Source organism: Cololabis saira, chromosome 12 (assembly GCF_033807715.1).
Source record: "Cololabis saira isolate AMF1-May2022 chromosome 12, fColSai1.1, whole genome shotgun sequence".
Lineage (NCBI taxonomy): Eukaryota > Metazoa > Chordata > Actinopteri > Beloniformes > Belonidae > Cololabis > Cololabis saira.
The window spans coordinates 39,812,098-39,832,965 of NC_084598.1; the positions used below are offsets into that span (position 1 = coordinate 39,812,098).

The 20,868-nt window shown below is 43.7% G+C and overlaps 1 protein-coding gene across 3 annotated transcripts in view; it reads right to left on the reverse strand.

Annotated features, from left to right (window-relative positions):
- plxna1a (plexin A1a) overlaps positions 1 to 20,868 on the reverse strand; it is a 444,018-nt gene that overhangs the window by 122,420 nt on the left and 300,730 nt on the right. For all 3 annotated transcript variants that reach the window (XM_061736805.1, XM_061736806.1, XM_061736804.1), the window contains exons 12-13: positions 6,707 to 6,858; positions 1,814 to 1,934 (exon numbers count right to left, since the gene is read on the reverse strand). In XM_061736805.1, coding sequence (XP_061592789.1) covers positions 1,814 to 1,934; positions 6,707 to 6,858 — 273 coding nt within the window. The remainder of the gene's footprint in view (positions 1 to 1,813; positions 1,935 to 6,706; positions 6,859 to 20,868) is intronic.

The following is a 20,868-nucleotide window of genomic DNA, read 5'->3' on the forward strand; positions in this document are numbered from 1 at the left end:
GACAAAAACCTCCGCCAGAGGGGAAAAAACCCTCTGCAGGAGGGACAAAAACCTCCGCCAGAGGGACAAAACCCTCCGCTAGGGGTACAAAAACTTCCGCCAGAGGCGCAAAAGCCTCCGCCAGAGGGACAGAAACGTCCACCAGGGGTAGAAAAACCTCCGCCAGAGGGAGAAAAACGTCCGCCGGAGGCGCAAAAACCTCCGCCAGAAAGAAGAGTAAATAACTGACTTCATTAAGTTGTGACGACCCTGGCGATGCCCTCTAGTGTGGGTTTGAGTACTGACTGTGTTTTCTGCCTGTAGGTGGAGGGTCGTCAGTGCTGATGAGGCACACCTGTGCAGCCTGGCTCACCTGTATTAAAGATGGCCGCCAGTTCCCACTTACTTTATCTTTTGAGTATTTTCATTTACACACTGCACACCTCACACTCATCCACACACGCATGACACTACTGATGCTACTGATCTCCACACTTTTGCTTAGGTTTTGTGTTAAACCTTATATTCATTTGGTTTATGGGAAAATAAACGGTTAAATTCATGTCTGTGTGGGCTTCCTCCTTTGTTGCAACCTTGAGCCAACTTGTAACAAAATAGTGTCATGTAATTCATTAATGACAAACAGACACGTTAAAAAGTTGAACACAAATTCATACTAGAAGATTTCACCTTAGTGTTTTCTGACTTAACCAAAGTATTATTTTTTTATGTGTTGTGTGTTTTTTATATATCATTTTTTAATTGTTTGTTTCACTGTGCTTGACTCTCTGCTGCCTCTTGACCAGGTCGTCGTTGTAAACTGTTCTCAGCTGACTTACCTCCTGAAATAAAAGTTAAATCAAAATAAATAAAGACAAACTTGTTCAGATGTGCATGTATTTATTTATTTTATACTTTTATTTCTCTTCCCTGGAATGTGTTCATCGTTCTAAGTCTCATCTGCGTCTTGTGATTATATTTGTTGTCCATGTTTTAATTTGATTTTAACTGTAAAGCACTTTGTCCAACAGTGGTTGTTTTAAAAGGGCTATACAAGTAAAGATGGATCGATTTATTGATTGATTTAAGCTCATAAAGGAAATGAATTATATTCCTTGAGGAGCGGAAGCTGTAGCGTGGCAATCTTGTAGCCAACACAGGAACACGTGCTCATAAAAATAAAGTGGACTGCAACAACTAAACACATGTACAGCAACACGGAGGTCAAGGGAATGCATTCATTCATTCATTCATTCATTCATTCATTCATTCATTCATTCAGCTCATCAGTAGGACAGTATTAGAGGACTAAAAACCTTTCTTTTTAGCAAAGCATTTTATCACTAAACAATGCTGTTGTTTTTTTTTCCCTAGTTGCTGTTTTTAATTGTTTTATTCTCTTTTCTGCCATGTCTTGACTTTTTATCTCTTTAATCTGTTATCTTGATTTTATTATTTTTGTTTCCTTTTAATTATCAAACTGTAGCAGAAGGAAACTTGGTAGAGGGAGCAATTCCCAGGACTGTCACTTAGGTAGGAGCACTGGGTGATAAAATGGAGAAGAAAAAAAAAAATCGGGATAAAAATATATATTAAAAAAAAAAAAAAACTGTAGCACTTTGAGATTTTCAGTAATGTAAAGTGCATTATTTTATCCAAAGCGACTTACATCTGAGACACATCTGAGTTTCCATCTGAGATTAATATAGTATTCATGTCACAACTGCATTGTATGCGGAACGTCATTTAGGTTAAAAAAGTTACAAAACCAGTAAATATCATTGTTATAAGACAAAAACATCTCCCTGCGGACTCCTTTACTTCCAGTACTCACCACGAAGGTGAAGGGCCGCGGCGACAGCGCCCGGTAGTCGTTGACGCAGTCCCGCACACACACCTCCACCTGGGCCTCCTGCACCCTGTAGCCGGTGGCGTCGTTCAGCAGACACACGATCCTGTTCGGGCAGAGACATACACTCAGATCGGTGGTGGTTGGGGGACAAAACGTCACACAGTCATGAATGATGAAGGTGAAACCACGACGACGCAGTAACCAGGAAACACTGGCCTCCTCATCGCCGTCAGGGCCCCTGCTCTCCACACGGGAGCCCGCAGAGGATTCATGCAGACGCCGCGATAAAAGTAATCTGGATCTCAGAATAATAATAAAAATTAAAGCTGCAAGCAGCGATGAACGGGCCCTCGCACTCACGGCCACCGCCCCCCATAAGCATATCAGAAATGACAGCACCCACGACTTCCTATGTCAAACCATTCAAAAGTTATGGCAGAGAAAAGGGACAACCAATCAGAAGAAGAGGCGGGGCTAATTCTGGCCAATGAAGGTCAAGGACTCCATAAAGAATCTGATGACACCACCCAGGACTCTCTATGTCAAACCATTCCAATGTTATAGCAGAAAATCGGGACAACCAATCAGAAGAAGGGGCGGGGGTAATTAAGGCCAACGAAGCTTAAGGACTCATTACAGAGTCCCATGACACCACCCACAACTTCCTATGTCAAACCATTCAAAAGTTATGGCAGAGAAAAGTATTCTAGGGGGCGCTGTTGAGCCGTTAGGCCACGCCCATTAATGCAAACCATGAAATATCAAATTTATCGCCAAGTCTGGCTTGCATGCAAAATTTGGTGACTTTTGGAGAACTATCAAATATGGACCAATCACATGAAGGGGGGGCGCGCCTTTTGGCGTCTAGCGTCGCCACGGTAACACTTTTGAAAGAGAAAAGTAATGCGTGGTGTCGCAGGATGTAGACGCACATTTTGATGTATAACACACCTGGGTGCACGTTACGGTTCGGGCTGAATTAACTGCCGAAGGAATGGCATAAATTTTGCCAAAATGACACAATTTATTCAAAATGGCCGACTTCCTGTTCGGTTTCGGCCATGGCTCCAAGAGACTTTTCTTTAAGTTGTGCCATGATACAGGTGTGTAGCGATTTTCGTGCATGTACGTCGAACCGTATTGTGGGGCTTGAGGCACAAAGTTTTCCGGGGGGCGCTGTTGAGCCATTTTGCCACGCCCATTAATGCAAACCATGAAATATCAAATTTATTGCCAGGCCTGCCTTGCATGCAAAATTTGGTGCCTTTTGGGGAACTATCAAATATGGACCAATCAGATGAAGGGGGGGTGCGCTTGTTGGCGTCTAGCGTCGCCACGGTAACACTTTTGAAAGAGAAAAGTAATGCGTGTAGTCGCAGGATGGAGACGCACATTTTGATGTATAACACATCTGGGTTCACGATACGGTTCGGGCTGAATTAACTCTCGAAGGAATGGCATATATTGCTCCAAAATTACGCGATTAATTCAGAATGTTCAAAATGGCCGACTTCCTGTTCGGTTTCGGCCATGGCGCCAAGAGACTTTTCTTTTAGTTGCGACATGATACAGGTGTGTACCGATTTTCGTTCATGTACGTCAAACCGTATTATGGGGCTTGAGGCTCAAAGTTTTTTCTGTCTGAACCAATCAGATGAAGGGTGGGCGCGCTTTTTGGCGTTTAGCGTCTCCACGGTAACGCTTTTGAAAGAGAAAAGTAATGCGTGGTGTCGCACGATGGAGACGCACATTTTTATGTATAACACACCTGGGTGCACGTTACGGTTCGGGCTGAATTAACTGCCAAAGGAATGGCATACATTTCGCCAAAATGACACGTTTAATTCAAAATGGCCGACATCCTGTTCGTTTTCGGGCATGACCCCAAGAGACTTTTCTTTAAGTTGTAACATGATACAGGTGTGTACCGATTTTCGTGCATGTACGACAAACCGTATTGTGGGGCTTGAGGCACAAAGTTTTCTAGGGGCGCTGTTGAGCCATTAGGCCACGCCCATTAATGCAAACCATTAAATATCAAATTTTTCGCCAGGCCTGACTTGCATGCAAAATTTGGTGACTTTTTGGGGACGTTTAGGGGGGCAAAAAGGCCCTCCTTTCGTCAGAAGAAAAAAGAAAAAAAATTCCTACAGATACAATAGGGCCTTCGCACTGCAAGTGCTCGGGCCCTAATTAAAGCTGCAAGCAGCGATGAACGGGCCATCGCACGTGCAATTTTCACCATTAAAGGTCAAGGACTCAAAACTAAGTCAGATGAAACCACCCATGACTCTTTGTGTGAAACCATTAAAAAATTATGGCAGAAAATAGGAACTATCACATATCGACCAATCAGAAGAAGGGGCGGGGCTAATTTGCACCAATTAAGGTGAAGGACTCAAAACTAAGTCCGATGACACCACCCACGACTCTTTATGTCAAACCATTCAAAAGTTATGGCAGAAAGTAGGAACTATCAAATATGGACCAATCAGATGAAGGGGGGACGTGCTTTTTGGCGTCTATCGTCGCCATAGTAACGCTTTTGACTGAGAAAAGTAATGCGCATCGTTGCAGGATGGAGACGCACATTTTGATGAATAACACACCTGGGTGCACGTTACGGTTCGGGCCGCATTAACGGCCGAAGAAATGGCATAAATTGGGCCAAAATTACACGATTAATTCAAAATGGCCAACTTCCATTTCGGTTTGGGCCATGGCGCCAAGAGACTTTTCTTTAAGTTGCGACATGATACAGGTGTGTACCGACTTTCGTGCATGTACGTCAAACCGTATCGTGGGGCTTGAGGCACGAAGTTTTCTAGGGGGCGCTGTTGAGCCATTAGGCCACGCCCATTAATGCAAACCATTAAATATAAAATTTTTTCGCCAGGCCTGGCTTGTGTGCAAAATTTGGTGACTTTTGGGGCACGTTTAGGGGGGCAAAAAGGCCCTCCTTTCGTCAGAAGAAAAACAAAAACGAGGATATCGAGAACGAGAACAATTCCTACGGATACAATAGGGCCTTCGCACTGTCGGTGCTCGGGCCCTAATAATCTCAGAATGTATTTGAGTAGAGATGCCCTCTCTCTCTCCCTCTCCCTCTCTCTCAACATGCGTCATTTCCCAGCTAACTGCACATCAGGGAGATTGTTTGATCCCGGTGAACTGGATCCCTGAGCCGTGTCGGACCCTGCAGAGGAGTAAATGTTAGGATGGATGGGTGACGGGAAGAGAGGGAGGAACGCGCATATGCAAGGAGTAATGGAGGGGAATGACGGATGGGATCTACAGGGAGGAAGAAGTCGCTCTCTTTTCAGCGTCTGAGGAACCTTCACAGAGCAATAATAAAGATTTAACTTGCTGATTCTTTTCGTCGGACAAGAATATTTAGGTTTTTAAACGCCTGACATGTTTCGGCGATTACTTCCGCCTTCAACAGAGTCCGACGAAAAGAATCAGCGAGTTACCCTATGGTAACAACTCCCCCTCCCAACGGCAGGAAGTGCCGTGTGGCTCTGAGTAGTACGTCCGAATTAATGCACTTAATTGATATTTACACAAAAGTGTGCCGAACTTAAGTATACTTTTTGAGTATACTGTTTAGTATGGCATTACGGACGCACCGATGCATGTTAGCATGATGTGTCACGTTAATCCTTGTGCTGTCTTCGGGTCAAAATGACCTAATTCTCCTCCCTTTTTTCCTCCTGCTCTCTCCTTCCTTCTCCCTTCCTCTTTTCTCCCTTCCTTCCTTCCTTTCTCCCTTCCTTCCTTTCTTCTTTTCTCCCTTCCTTCCTTCCTTTCTCCCTTCCTTCCTTCCTTCCTTTCTCCCTTCCTTCCTTCCTTCCTTCCTTTCTCCCTCCCTTCCTTCCTTTCTCCCTTCCTTCCTTCCTTCCTTCCTTCCTTCCTTCCTTCCTTCCTTCCTTCCTTCCTTCCTTCCTTCCTTCCTTCCTTCCTTCCTTCCTTCCTTCCTTCCTTCCTTCCTTCCTTCCTTCCTTCCTTCCTTCCTTCCTTCCTTCCTTCCTTCCTTCCTTCCTTCCTTCCTTCCTTCCTTCCTTCCTTCCTTCCTTCCTTCCTTCCTTCCTTCCTTCCTTCCTTCCTCCCTTCCTCCCTCGTTCTTTCTTTTCTCCCTTCCTTCTGTTCTACCTTCCTTCCTTCCTTCCTTTCTCCCTCCCTTCCTTCCTTCCTTTCTTCTTTTCTCCCTTCCTTCTTTTCTCCCTCCCTCGTTCTTTCTTTTCTCCCTTCCTTCCTTCCTTCTTTTCTCCCTTCCTTCCTTCCTTCTTTTCTCCCTTCCTTCCTTCCTTCTTTTCTCCCTTCCTTCCTTCCTTCTTTTCTCCCTTCCTTCCTTCCTTCTTTTCTCCCTTCCTTCCTTCCTTCTTTTCTCCCTTCCTTCCTTCCTTCCTTCCTTCCTTCCTTCCTTCCTTCCTTCCTTCCTTCCTTCCTTCCTTCCTTCCTTCCTTCCTTCCTTCCTTCCTTCCTTCCTTCCTTCCTTCCTTCCTTCCTTCCTTCCTTCCTTCCTTCCTTCCTTCCTTCCTTCCTTCCTTCCTTCCTTCCTTCCTTCCTTCCCCCTCCCTCTCTTCCTTCCTTCCTTCCTTGACCTGAAGACAGCACAAGGGTTAAAAAGAATCTGTGCGAAACATGAAGTTTAAATAATTTTTTTTATTTAAACAAAGGTTCAAGGCAGAGGAAGTTCCTCTATCATTTTTTAGAATCAAGGTACTTGAGGAATCATTGCAGCAGTGTGTGTGTGTGTGTGTGTGTGTGTGTGTGTGTGTGTGTGTGTGTGTGTGTGTGTGTGTGTGTGTGTGTGTGTGTGTGTGTGTGTGTGTGTGTGTGTGTGTGTGCGTGTGTTGCTGGTTTCCCCCTCACCTCTCTGCGCTCACGTACTCCTCCTCCACGGCCACACAGGGCACCTTCCCCAGCCGGACGCCCTTCTGGATGTCTCTGAACTGCAGGCCCAGGTTCTCCCCCAGGATGGTGACCCGGGTGCCGCCCTGCCGGGGCCCCGTCTCCGGGAACAGCTGCATCCACGAGAAAAAAGAGAGGAAAAACAGACAATTCATTTCACAAAGATGTTGACTCGAGTTTTAATGAAGAAAAATGAGACGTGAAAACGCGTGGCAGGGACGCGGCGAGCCGACCGCTGCTCCGTCGCCGCGGCCACGCGGCGCGTCAGGCGGACCGTAATGTGATTTATCTGGCCAGATTACGGCGCGTTAAGCGGACAGGTGCGGTGTGACAAAAACAAATAAGGTGACTGATGGACGCCGGCCGTCACCAACAGGACTCTGATCCCTAACAAGCATCACGAGGTAATTACGTGTAATCAGTCCACGCGGAGCTTGGCTGGGCGACGCGGCGGCGCTGGGGGGGGAAATCAGGCGGTGCGACCGCAGCAGCGGCAGAGTTGTTGTTGCACCACAAACACAAGCGAGCAGCGGGCGTTCAGCCGAGGACGGTTTCAGGCAGCAACCATTCATCTTCCCGTGGAGACGACTGAGCTGCAAACCAAAGGCAGCAGATACCCAAACACACAATGCCCCAAAAAATGCTTTTAATGTTTGCTGGTGCCTTGCTCAGGGGCAACAGCAGCTGTTGATGCTGGTTTTCTTCCACCGTGAAGCTCTTTGCACCATTTTTAAGAGGTTATTCGATAAAAGCAGGCAGGCAGAACCCACTGAGAGTCGTGAGCCTTATAAATGGTTTGGTTATCAATGAAAAAACAGATTCAATTGTGTCAATATTGGGGCACAACTCTGACAAAAAGCTGCTGGTTTATGCTCTAAAATCCACAGCTCAGTGTTGCCAACTCCTCAGTAAGGAAAGTAACTATTGGCTGTCCCAAAAGTCGCTAGAAGTCGCTAAATGATGTCACTGCCTAATTTGCATAATAATGGCATATATTGCATATATATATTTGCATATAACTGTAATGGACGCTGTAGGAGAGCGGAATAACGTCGTGGGAGAGACAAAAGTGAGTAAAAAACACCCTAAATATGTTTAGAACTACAAATGTACAAAAATAATTTCAACATTAACAACATTTAATGATTGTTCGGTTTGATTGTGTCAGATTGTGCTTTGTCTAGATCCACATTACACACATCAGTTTTGTCCTGTATTGTTAAATGTTATTACAGCAAATTTAATCAAAAGGTTGTTATGTAGGGTGAAATTGCTAGCTCTACAACCAACCCTCCTCCTTTATCCGGGCTTGGGACCGGCAAAGTGACCCAAAAGAAAAAAGAAACGTTTACATTTACATCCCGCTCTGAAAACCAGCGGCGGCTTTGCGCAAGCGAATTTCATTTGCAGTCTGGACGCGGAGTGGTGAGTCTTCTTTCTGCTCTGCTCTGCCCACCAGATAAGTCTCCAATAACACCAGAAAAAGTTGCTAGATTTGTCACTAGTTGCTTTTTTGAAAAAAAGTTGCTATAGGGGTCTGAAAAGTCGCTAAATCTAGCGACAAAGTTGCTACGTTGGCAACACTGCCACAGCTAGAAGTTCAAGTCTTCTTTTACATCTCTGCAGGGTATGATTGCAGGAAGTTACCCCGACCAACTTGATCCAAAAGCTGGAAAATGAGTGGAGCAAAATTATTGCTAATCCTCATTTCAGGCGTCACGACCAGAACCAGATCTAAAAAATGAGTTTATTTTGCACTTTTGTTGTGCAGATGTGTCAACACACTGTTCTGAGCTCGGCTAACGGGCTGAAACGGTTATTAGACGCAGAGAAGAGAAGCCCAGCAGAACATACCCTCTTATAAAACTCTTGCATTGACAGCCCATCAGATATTTGATGCAGCTTTTCCTTTTAGCCTGTTTTCTCAACAAGCTTTTCATTATTTTTCCCTCCTTTTCTCCATTTTAGAAGAATCCACACAACCTTATTAAAATCGCCCGGGTTAAACTCAGAGACCACGAGAGATTTGTGTTAAAGCTTTGACGCGAAAGATTTACATCTTTTTTTTTCTTTGTATTCAAGTATACAGAGCAGTCGTGACTGAAATCGTCACTGTTTATTTGATTATTTGACTCGGAATGAGAATAATCTGTCACGGCAAATTTGGAGGGAAACTTAAAAATATGAAAAAGATGAATGAAAATGCTGAGATCAATATAAATGAACACAAATCACTAATTAAGGTGCTACATTTAAATTAAAATGGGAACAAATATCAAATAACATCATTATTTCTGCTACTACTGGCTTCCAATAAAGAAAGTGAAACATCTCTTACATCATATGAAATGTGAAACCTTTACGAGCAGCTGAATAGGTCTCATTTGGCCCGCGCCCAGTTTCAAAAGAGGAAAATGTCATGTTTCAACAAACCAAACATATCCCAGCAGATGCCTTTTAAAACACACTATAATCACATCGTTAAAAAAAAACCCACATATGCATAGTTAATCCTTTCAAATTAAATGTAATTTCTTGCCAATAAGCTAACAAAAAATAATAAAACAGACTGCCAGACAATGCCCACTTTGGACGCTTGCAGAGAAAGGGAAAAAAAATTTAAATCAATACCTGGCACCATTACAATAAACTATACCAGAGAGACATAACAGAAACACACCTCAGACGCATTCATAAGAATAAGTTTGAGGGAAATAATCTGTGTAATGATCGAGTAATGATGATGACCCGCGGTCCGAGTCGGGGTGAGAGAGCCGATTCTTTAAATTCCGCCACAGTAAATAATCTATAGGGCGACGCGGACCAAATTAAAATACCAAAGGAGCGGCAGAGCAGTCTGGCTGCGGATAATGCGGCTTAGTATTTGGAAGCTGACTCACGCTGGAACCTCAGGCGCCAGCGGAGCCTCGGCTCTCTGGTTCCACAAACACAATAGCTGGTAAACACTGACCAGAGCGAGTAGCCATCAAGCTCTAGGGTACGATATGGATAACAGATGTCGGGGTGTGGAAATGGGGCTTCAAATGGTTTTGGAAGAATGACGCCAAGATACCACAAAACACAACATCAGCGAGCCACCAAGCCCGGGGATATAAACATTGGCAGAGCGGCCGACGGAGACGCTACAGAGGAAGAGAAGCGGCAAGAGCTGCTACAGACATTTCTACCGCCGTCTGAGGTGGACGACAGTGGAGACATTGTTTTGACGTTGCTTTTCACCCTGAAGTCCAAGTTAAATGATGCAGAAAAGCACCTTTTTCATCCACATCTTTAACCCTCTGTTAACAGCGGCTGGTTTAGGGCCCGAGTCGGGGAGACAACTCAACTCTGCCTCTTTTAAAAGTGACAGCCTTTGCAGGCAGAGTTAAACCAACACGTTGAAGATGTAGAGGCAGATTATTTACACTTTGATCTGGTCTGTGATGTCACAGTTCATATGTAAATCTAGGCCCCCTTAGGCCTGTGTTGAAAATGAAATTGATTTTCCGATTCTAAATCGATTCACATATTAATTCCTAAAAATCGATTTGTATGTCTAAAGATCGATTTTTTTTCCATCATTACATTACAACTTTTGGTATTTTTTTGTTTATGCCCAAAAAAGGAATGTTTTGTTGGACACAAGAATAACTATTGCCATGTTTTTGCCTTTAAATATGTCTAAAGGTATGCAATTGCATAAATTGTCCATATTTCTATGCTTTATATACTGTCTTGGGGTTACATTTGCAAAAAATGCTAAAAACCAAATTCTCAAAAATGGGAAAAAATAAAACCGATTTCATACGTCTCTGTTTCCTCCCTGGATCTGGTTGTTAATTCTGCCACATGATGTTTCTGAAAGCAGTTCTATCAGCATTCTGGGAGGTGATTGGTCCTTACAGCATCATTAGCTGCCAATACTTGCTGTTGAATCTCAATATAATACTAGTATTAATATGTTGCATAACTGCACAGTCATATAATTCATGCAACAGCTCAAAAAACAGCACTAATCCAAATCGATATCGGAATTGAATCAAAGCGTGACAATCGATTCTGAATCTTAAGAATCGGAATCGAATCAATTCTTGACATTCTAATCGATCCCCAGCCCTATGCCCCCTATCAAAGATACTGCCAAAAACCATGGTGTAATTTTGGACTCAAAAATGGAGAAACAAATGAAAGCAGTTGTAAAATCTGGTGTCTTCCAGTTGAGGCTTTTATGCAAGGTTAAACCCTTTTTATCTTTCAAAAACTTTGAGAAAAAGTTATACACGCCTTTGTTTCATCCCTAGACTACTGCAATGCCCTGTTCCTGTTACCTGTTCCTCCCTGTCCCGTCTGCAGCTCGTCTCCTCACCAAAACGCCACGGTGATACCTGAGCTTGCAGCTCTTCATTGGCTCCCCATCCGTTATAGGATCCATTTTTAAATGATTTTTATTTTAAATCTTTACATGGTCTTGCACCTTCTTACATTTCAGGTCTTTTAAATATCCATAGACCTTCTGGGCCTCTGCAGTAACCGGTCCTGGATCTGGACTGAGCTGCACCTACGTCCGGCTCCTTCTAGGGCTGTGTTTAAATCTCATCTTAAAACTCATTTTTATTCACTAGCATTTAACTCACCATGATTGTTTTACTTTATTTATGTGTTTTATGTTTTACTTTGTCCTGTTTTGTTTTCCTTTCGCTTGTCCGGCACTTATCCGGTCAGCTGTTGTCTTTACAGTGATTTATAAAGAAACTTGACAGTTCTCTGCAATGAATGACAGCCCTAAACAAAACAACAGGCTTCTGTTATAGCGTTGTTTAAGAAAGTGGGCAATTTTTGCAACGTACATGGACAAAACAGCACGAAGAAAAGAAAAAACATCCACTTATGCATGTCATCAATTCACTGAAACTGCAGCACAAATGTATTTCCAGTTGTTATGAAAGCTTGAGGATCACATGTCGGGATCACGAGACGACTCTGTGGAAAAGGCCACCACAGTCAATCAGCATAACGACTGCCAGACAAGAGGAAATCCCGACAAGCACTCGAGGGCCGTCTCTGGGAACCACGCTTGGTTTCTTGGCCGCACAAGGACCTGCAGTCACGTTACCTTCTGGGAGAGACCACGTCTATTAGCCAATACGAGTGACAGATTATTACGCTCACGTACGACAAATTTCTTTTGACGTTTGAATTTCTGCTGCAACCTCAGGAAATCTTGCGCTGCAGGAGTGTGGCTCCGTGCAACAAGAAAACCTAGGCTTACTGAAGCTGTGGGAAGCCGGGGAGAGATTTTTCTAATAAAAGGAGCTCAGGTGATTATTTAATTGCTAACATGTACAGGACTGTCTCAGAAAATTCGAATATTGTGATAAAGTTCTTTATTTTCTGTAATGCAATTAAAAAAACAAAAATGTCATACATTCTGGATTCATTACAAATCAACTGAAATATTGCAAGCCTTTTATTATTTAAATATTGCTGATTATGGCTTACAGTTTAAGATTAAGATTCCCAGAATATTCTATTTTTTTAAGATAGGATATTTGAGTTTTCTTAAACTGTAAGCCATGATCAGCAATATTTAAATAATACAAGGCTTGCAATATTTCAGTTGATTTGTAATGAATCCAGAATGTATGACATTTTTGTTTTTGTAATTGCATTACAGAAAATCACAATATTCAAATTTTCTGAGACAGTCCTGTATATGAGAGAGTGGTATTTGGTCTTTTATTGTCAGTGTTGGTTTGGCCGCAGCAGACCTTGTGACCCTGAGCAGAAATAAGCAGGTACAGGTGATGGATGGATGGATTGTAAATAAACCCACTCTATTTGACCGTCTTTGACGTTATATTTGGCTCCGTTTGGCTGCTTGTTTTGAGCAGCAGTCCTGGAGCGCGATTTTGTGGTCATGTGGTCTTTTAAAGTTTACGCTCGAGTCCTAACCACACACTAAAGCAGCCACATCCAATCGGCGGCTTCCGATTGCTCCGTTGTACAAACACATTTGATTTGTGTGTGTTCAGTCACACGTTTGGAGCCTTTTAGCTGATCTTTTCTGGCCTTCGTCTCTCGGTGGAGCCGCACCTAACCGGTCCTGACCCCCTTAGACAGGACTCAGGCCAGAAAGGAAGATCCTCAGGGGGCAGATAGTTCACATAGTTGGAGCAGGCCGGCCACGTTTGGAGGCTGTTGTTGGTTCTAGTCCAGGTTCTGGTCCAGGTCTGTTACACTTCGCTTGTGTCGCTGGGACTCAAGACTGGCAGGAACATGTTGGTTGCAACATGTTGGTTTAGCAAGAACCAATAACAGCAGAGTGAGCGGGGAGCAGAGGGAGGGGGAGGCTACATGAGACGCTGATACATTTAGGCTCCATCATGTCATTACCCGATGTGAGTCGCTACCAGATTTGAGTCACACAAGCGCAGTCGCGTCCAACATCATCGGCCATCTTGGAAAGCAACATACGGCAACACCACTTGGACAAACTGTCATTACTCGATGTGTATAAAAATGTAAGAGTGCACATCAAACATCAGATAAATCCTGGCCTTTTTTCATTACCAAAACTCTTATAGGAAATCCAAGTCCAGCTCTATGAATGTAAAATGATTGTAATGTAATGTTAAAAATGTGTTAGTTTATACCATTCCCAACTAAAAAAATATGAACATATCTATGCATCTCTCTCTATATATATGATCATATCTAAACACATACACACATACATACATACACATACTACTCACAATAAGTTAGGGATATAGTGAGAGACTATTTTTATTGTCTACATTTTTGGGGTGATATTAAACTAATGAAAATGGTGTTTCTTCTCATTCATCATTAGTAATATCAAAGGGAACTTTTACTTATTTCATTAAAATTCAGACCAAATAGGAAAAGCAATCATGTAAATAATAATATCCCTAACTTATTGTGAGTAGTGTATATCAAAACAAGTGTGTGTTTAGATCTTGTCTATCAAGTCTGGGGACGTAACTGTAGTTTGTCCAAGTGGTGTTGCCGTATGTTGCTTTCCAAGATGGCCGACGATGTTGGGCGTGACTGCGCATGTGTGACTCAAATCGGGTAATGACACATCATCAACAATCAGAGTAAAACACCTCCATTATGGTGCTCTGTTAATATCAATAGAGTTTAAAATTCCATAATATGGGACATTTAACGATTTTACAGGCAATTTATTGATCAAAGAGAAATAAAATGCTTAAAGCAGTATTTGGGAACTTTAGCATTTTTTAACTCGGGGGATTTCTGTACAAGTTACGCTACTTTTAAACGCTGTGCCCAACAACCTCTTGCTCAGACAAACTATAAGCTGTAAAAGTAATATGTGATGCCGGCACACGTGAACACCAGAACAGGAGCCCAAAGATGCTTTGAGGGGTTTTTTGTTTAGTTTTTTGGGAGTACTAACGTGCAAAACTATATATTGGTATCACATGCACGACATAAAAAAATAGGAACGTAGTTTTTTTTTGGAAGCAAGAAAAAAACAAACACAAACCTGACATCCAGTTTGTCAACGATTATCCAGAAGCATAATTTATAATACCTAGGAATTAACACTGGGTTGGTGTCGTAGACAAACAAAATGCTTTAAAGGAGCATGAGGCTCCTTTTAAGAAATGAGACTCTCTAGCGCCACCCTTCACCACGACGGCCGTCGGGGGTACTGCAGTCAACAGTGAAGCCGGCACGGGAGAACGGGGAGAACGTGCATGCAGCGTCATGTGACGTCACATCCGCAGGACAGCGCGGGAAATTCTGCCCCACAATTGCAGCACATTTTGCAGCACACAGCCTGTTCAAGGCAACGGAGAGATACACTAGAGGGCTCATTCTTTTTGGTTTGGAACGCTTCATCTGACATTATTACTAGAAAACTTAAAACGTATACAAATTTTTTTCATAAATTCTTCCTCAATCCTGCCTCATGCTCCTTTAAATTCCTCCTTAAAATGCAGTTCGACACCTCGACACCAGTGCTTTATTAAGGAAGTACCATCAGTCTGCAAACTCTGCAGCTGCTCCATTTGTTGGAAAAACTCTGAATGCTTTTACGTTACACAATGAACAGCTAAGATGTCATAAGTCTTTCTATAAAACAACTTTGGGTGGCAGAGTTGTGCATTTTAATGGTATATATGTAACCCTTTTACCACCGGCTCGTGTATTAAAACCCACTTTATGCTGGAAAATTAAGCTTTAACTCTTGTTAGACACTTTATGGTAAAAGTCACATCTCAAATTCTAAATATCAGTCTAGGATACTGTATGATTCTTGCTTCTAAATTACCCTTTAGAGGCTATGAGAAATTACACTAGGCCTTTAAACTCTTATGCAGTACTCTGATAATAAACACAAAACAATTAAAACCAACACAAGATCTCAGTTTTAGAAAATGTATTAACAAGAAACACACATCCAACCAAACTTTTCTCAATAGAAATACAATAGAGAAGTAAAACCCAAAAAAGTACCCCGGGGTATGGTTTTCTTACTTTAGTTCAAACGTCTAAGTTTGATTTGAGTGCACTCTTTTTTAAACTCTCGTTGGCGCGCTTTAGTTGGAGCTCATGAAAATGGTACCTCCATGTGTAGATGAAACAGCAAGACCAAACCGCATCTGATAGATCCCTCGCTCGTCTGGCAGCCTCCGTCTCCGACCACAGCAGCACTCCAGCTTCCCCGGCAGCCAGGACGCGTCCTCCGTCACCCTCGTCGCGGCAGCCTCCGTCTCCGACCACAGCCACGCAGCACTCCGTTTCCCGCAGCAGCAGCGAACTCCGTTCCTGCAGCAGCAGCGAACTCCGTTCCCGCAGCAGCAGCGAACTCCCGTCTCCCGCAGCAGCAGCGTTCTTCCCCAGCGAGGACGGCAGGTGTTCACCCGGCTCCGACCAGCCAACAGAACGTTGTCACCAAACTCAAGCGACCGATGTGAATCCGACCCACAAACTCTGAGCTGGCAGCTCAGCTACAGTTCGCAGTCTTATTCACGGATAACACAGTCCCAGAGTCTCCGCCATTAACACGTTGCTCCTCTCCTTTTTTCTTTCTCCCGTTCCTCTCCGGAAGTGTAAAAAAAAAACCCAAATGTCATGAACTCACGCATGTAACAGAATTACTTTTAACATATTTTTAAACATTCACACCCCATGAAATGATGTTTTTTCGTTTTGTTTTAAGTCAATAATTTTTAAACATAAATTATTATACACTTAAACATCTTATCTGTATGAAATAACCATTCATATAAATTAAATACCACTGATATTTATCAGAGTATTACACTCTCCCCCCACCAAAATAAAAGCATGCCCTCATGACTTTGTACCTCGAAACAAACATAAACAATCATGGCACATCTGGTGAGTAAAACACACAATTAAGCAATGATAGGTGTACCTATCCATTTGTACATACAAGAAACAAACTTCACTGTAGGGGCTGCTATGACACTAGGATAACCTGGGGTGTCATAAGTTAACCTTAAAGGAGCCCTCTTTAATCTCTGAGGTCGAGTCTTAGTGTCAGAGTCAGACTCAACGTCTGTTTCTTGTGAGCGAATGTCTTCAATCAGCAGTCCGTCACTTTCAGTCTCAAGTTCATTTTCACTGTCCATTTCAGGTTCCTCCCCACACTCTTGCGTTATCTCTGGCTCAACTGCTTTTGGAGGTCCAGTCACGTCGCTTAGAGAAATACCCAAATCCGGACTGAATGGTTCCAGAGTATCATCACCCATGTTGTTCCTGAGAGGTTCAATCATGGAGTCACACCATAGTCCATAATCCTCATCCTCAGAATCAGTATACACTTTTTCAACAGTATCACTGGGTCGAACTTCTCTTCTCTCACAGTCTTTATCCGGCACTTTCCGTGATGGCGACTTTTCCTTCTCAAACTTGTCTTTATGTTCCTTCCGTTCTCTCTGTTGAAGAACCCTCTTTGCAGGTGGAACATCTGTGTTAAATCCAAGATCTGAACTTATCCTCTTCCCAAGAGGCAGGAGGTGATTCCGATGGAGGATTTTGATTGGCCCATCACCACCTACAGGTTTCAACCGGAACACTGGTACGTTCGGCATCTTGCTTTCCACAACATATGGTTTTGATGCCCAGCGATCTGCCAGTTTATGCTTCCCTTGTAATCCAAGGTTCCGTAGCAAGACTCTGTCTCCAGGCAACAACTGTGCAAATCTGATTCTTTTGTCATACCTCTGCTTGTTGTTATCATTTTGCTTGGCAGCGCTGGACTCTGCTAGTTCATAGGCAGCCTTTAACTCCTTCCTCATGTCAGAAACGTACTTGAGGTAAGTTTTCTGTCGTGTGCCGTCACTGGAAGTCTCGAAACATAGATCCACAGGCAACCTGGCTTCACGCCCAAACATCAGAAAATAAGGAGAAAATCCCGTAGCTTCATTGGGAGTGCAATTGTAAGCATGAACCAAATGAACAATATGCTGACTCCATTTTTTCTTCCGGTTTGGTTCCAGAGTTCCTAACATGTCCAACAATGTCCTATTAAACCTCTCAGGTTGAGGGTCTCCTTGAGGATGATAGGGTGTTGTTCTTGATTTTTCAACCCCGAGTGAACTCAACACTTCGTGAACAAGGCGACTTTCGAAGTCTCTGCCCTGATCACTGTGCATCCGCTTGGGCAATCCATAATGGACAAAATATTTCTCCAGTAACACTTTTGCTACTGTCGAGGCTTTTTGGTCCTTTGTTGGAAAGGCTTGAGCATAGCGAGTGTAGTGATCAGTGATGACCAGGACATTTTCTGTATTGCTCGAATCGGGCTCAATAGACAGAAAGTCCATACAAACGAGGTCAAATGGTCCAACACTTTGCAGATGAGACAAGGGTGCAACTCTCTTGGGTAAAGTCTTTCTTTTTATGCACCTCTCACAAGATTTGCAATATTCTTCAATCTCTGACTTCATCCGAGGCCAGTAGAACCGATCTTTGATCAGGCCGTATGTCTTGTCGAGGCCCAGATGACCTGAATCATCATGCAGCGACTTCATTACTTGGTTTCTGTACTTTTCTGGTAGTACCAACTGAGAACAGGATGATTTTCCTGGTGGAGTTATAATGCGATACATTACTCCTTGCTGCATCTTCAACCTGTCCCACTCTCTCAACAATAAAGAGTAGGTTTGATGTTTCGACTTGTCAACTTGGTTGATGTTGCCATTACTCAGAGCCGACCACACTTTCCCTATACCAGGATCTTCCTGCTGAGCAATTGACAACTCAGTGAGACTCACAACAGGCATATTTTTGACACTCAAAGAAGCCAAATTACAATAAGCTTGTGGGATTGCATTCGGAGGAATCCCCAAAGGGTCAATGGCTCTTCCAGACAGTGAGTGTCTGTGTTCTGTCACCGCAGACATCTGACACATTGCTCTCACACCTGCTGTAGGAATGTCTTTCCACTCTGATTTTTGTACTGGACTGGGATGTGGGCGACGAGAAAGAGCGTCGGCATCAATGTTTTGAACACCTGATCTGTACTTGAGACTAAAATCATATGTGGACAGAGCAGCAAGCCAACGGTGACCCGTTGCGTCCAACTTGGCAGACGTCAACACATATGTCAGAGGATTGTTGTCTGTCCTCACCTCAAACTTAGTCCCATACAGATAATCGTGCAGTTTGTCCACTACTGCCCACTTCAGCGCCAGAAATTCCAACTTGTGGGCTGGATAATTCCTTTCTGAAGGGGTCAAGCTTCGACTGACGAAAGCCACAGGTCTCAATCCTTCCCCCTGATCCTGGTACAACACTCCTCCTAGCCCTTCTTGGCTAGCGTCCACATGAAGCACATAAGGTAGCTGAGGATTTGCAAAAGCTAACACAGGAGCTTGAGTAAGCCGTCGCTTCAGTTCCTCGAAGGCTGTGTCACATTTCCCATCCCACCGACTACCAAAAGGTTCTGAGGGTTTAAGGTAAGTGCTCTCCTTTTTACCTTTGTATTTCTTTGCAGCTGGTGGGTAACCAGACAACAGTTGGTTCAACGGGTGAGCCACCTTGGAATAATCCTTCACGAAGCGCCTGTAGTATCCACAGAATCCAAGAAATGATCGCAAAGCAGTCAAAGTGTTGGGTCTCGGCCAGGTGGTTACAGCTTCGGTCTTTTTGGGATCGGTAGACACCCCATCTTGTGATATGATGTGTCCAACATAGGTTACAGATGGCTGACAAAACTGGCATTTATCCAGTGATAACTTCAGTCCCTCATCTCTCAAACGGTCAAGCACCTTTAACAATCGGGTTTCGTGCTCTTCAAGTGTTGCTCCAAACACAATGAGATCGTCGAGATAAACCAATACCTCCAGCAAATTCATGTCTCCAACAGTCTGTTCCATTATCCGCTGGAATGTAGCAGGAGCCCCTGTCACTCCCTGTGGCATTCTTTCAAATTGGAAGAATCCAGCTGGGCATATGAAAGCTGTCTTGTCTTTATCAGAGTCTGCCATAGGCACTTGATAGTACCCACTACGAAGGTCGAGCACGCTAAACCATTTACTTCCACTCAGACAAGCCAAGGCATCTTCAATTCTTGGCACTGTGTATTGGTCTGGAACAGTGCGACGGTTCAGAGTCCTGAAATCTACACACATCCTTATTTTCCCATTCTTTTTCTTCACGACTACAATGGGCGAAGCGTAAGGACTGCGTGACTCTGTAATAACACCAGCATGTTTTAACTGCAACAGATGCTCTCTCAATGCTTCCACATCTGCAGGCGGCAGACGACGAGACCTCTCACGAAATGGTTTGTCATCGGTGGTTCTGATAGTGTGCTGGGTGCTTTTACTGCATCCCACATCAAACTCATGCAGAGAGAAAACCTCGTTCCGTTCCATCATTTTTGTCACCAACCTCTCTTTCCACTCCTTAGGTACTGGTGAGTCTCCAAAATTGAAAGAGGAGGGTGTCAATTTTTCAGGTGACTCCACATCAGACTTTGTTTTCCCAGGTGAAGATGCCACGATGTCGACTGGAAACAAATGAGCTATCGACATTCCTCTGGTCAAGGTGATTTCTCGGGCGGACATGTTTCTGACTAGAACGGTGATTTTCTTATCCATCACACCGGTAGACATCTGTAACTCTGGTCTAACCAGGAGTTCCTCTGGAAACCGTAACTCATTCGCAGGGTCCTCAGGTGAGTCCACGAGGATGGTCTGAGTGTTCAGCACTCCCTGAAACCTTGGTGTACCAGTCACCTTGGCAACTCCCCCAGGCCGTAGAGTGACAGGTTTGGTTTGGGTGAACCACACAGTTCCTCTCTCATTATTGTCAGTGACAGGTGGCAGGAGTGAAATCTCACTGAAAACTTTCCTGAAAACTGGGTGAATGTACATAGTTCTCAGCAAGTTTTCTCCTCCCTTTTCTCTACATTGACTAAGCAGTCGTCTCACAGTGGGTGTGTTAGTGCCTATGAGCATGGAAGCTTCGCTTCTCACAACCGGGTCGGGACACACCAACACAAGTGCATCTATGGTCTCACTCACTCCTACGTCCATTTCCGAAAACTCCAGCCTAAGTGACAAATAGCCATCATAAGGGTACTCAGCAGGACTAAGACCCCATATCTGCAGAGAGCTGATAGATGTCAATGGCAAGTGTGTCAAATATCTGTTGTAGAAGGATCTGTACAACAAAGTTACTTGAGAACCAGAATCGAGTATGGCTTTAGAATAAATGCCTTCAATCTGAACTGACACGACAGATGTAGGGCCCACTAAGCCTTTAGGAACAGTGTCATTCACTTCTCTCTCTGAGTTTCTGCACTTGGTGGAACGTGTTACAACCACCGGGATGCCAGGCCGTTCCTTTACTGGACCCCGCGGTAGTTTCCCGATTTCTTTACCAGTTTCATGAGGCGCTTATTGACTTTTAGCAGATTTTCTTCACCCTCACATTCCCTCTTGAAATGTCCATCCTCCCCACATCTATAGCAAAATATTCCAGGTTTATCCTCTTGATAGCCAGACCTTTGTGGGGTAGCATTTTTTTTGTACATTGTCTTGGCAGGAATTTCTAGCTGTGGACTCTGAGTGCCTGGATGTGGTGCAACT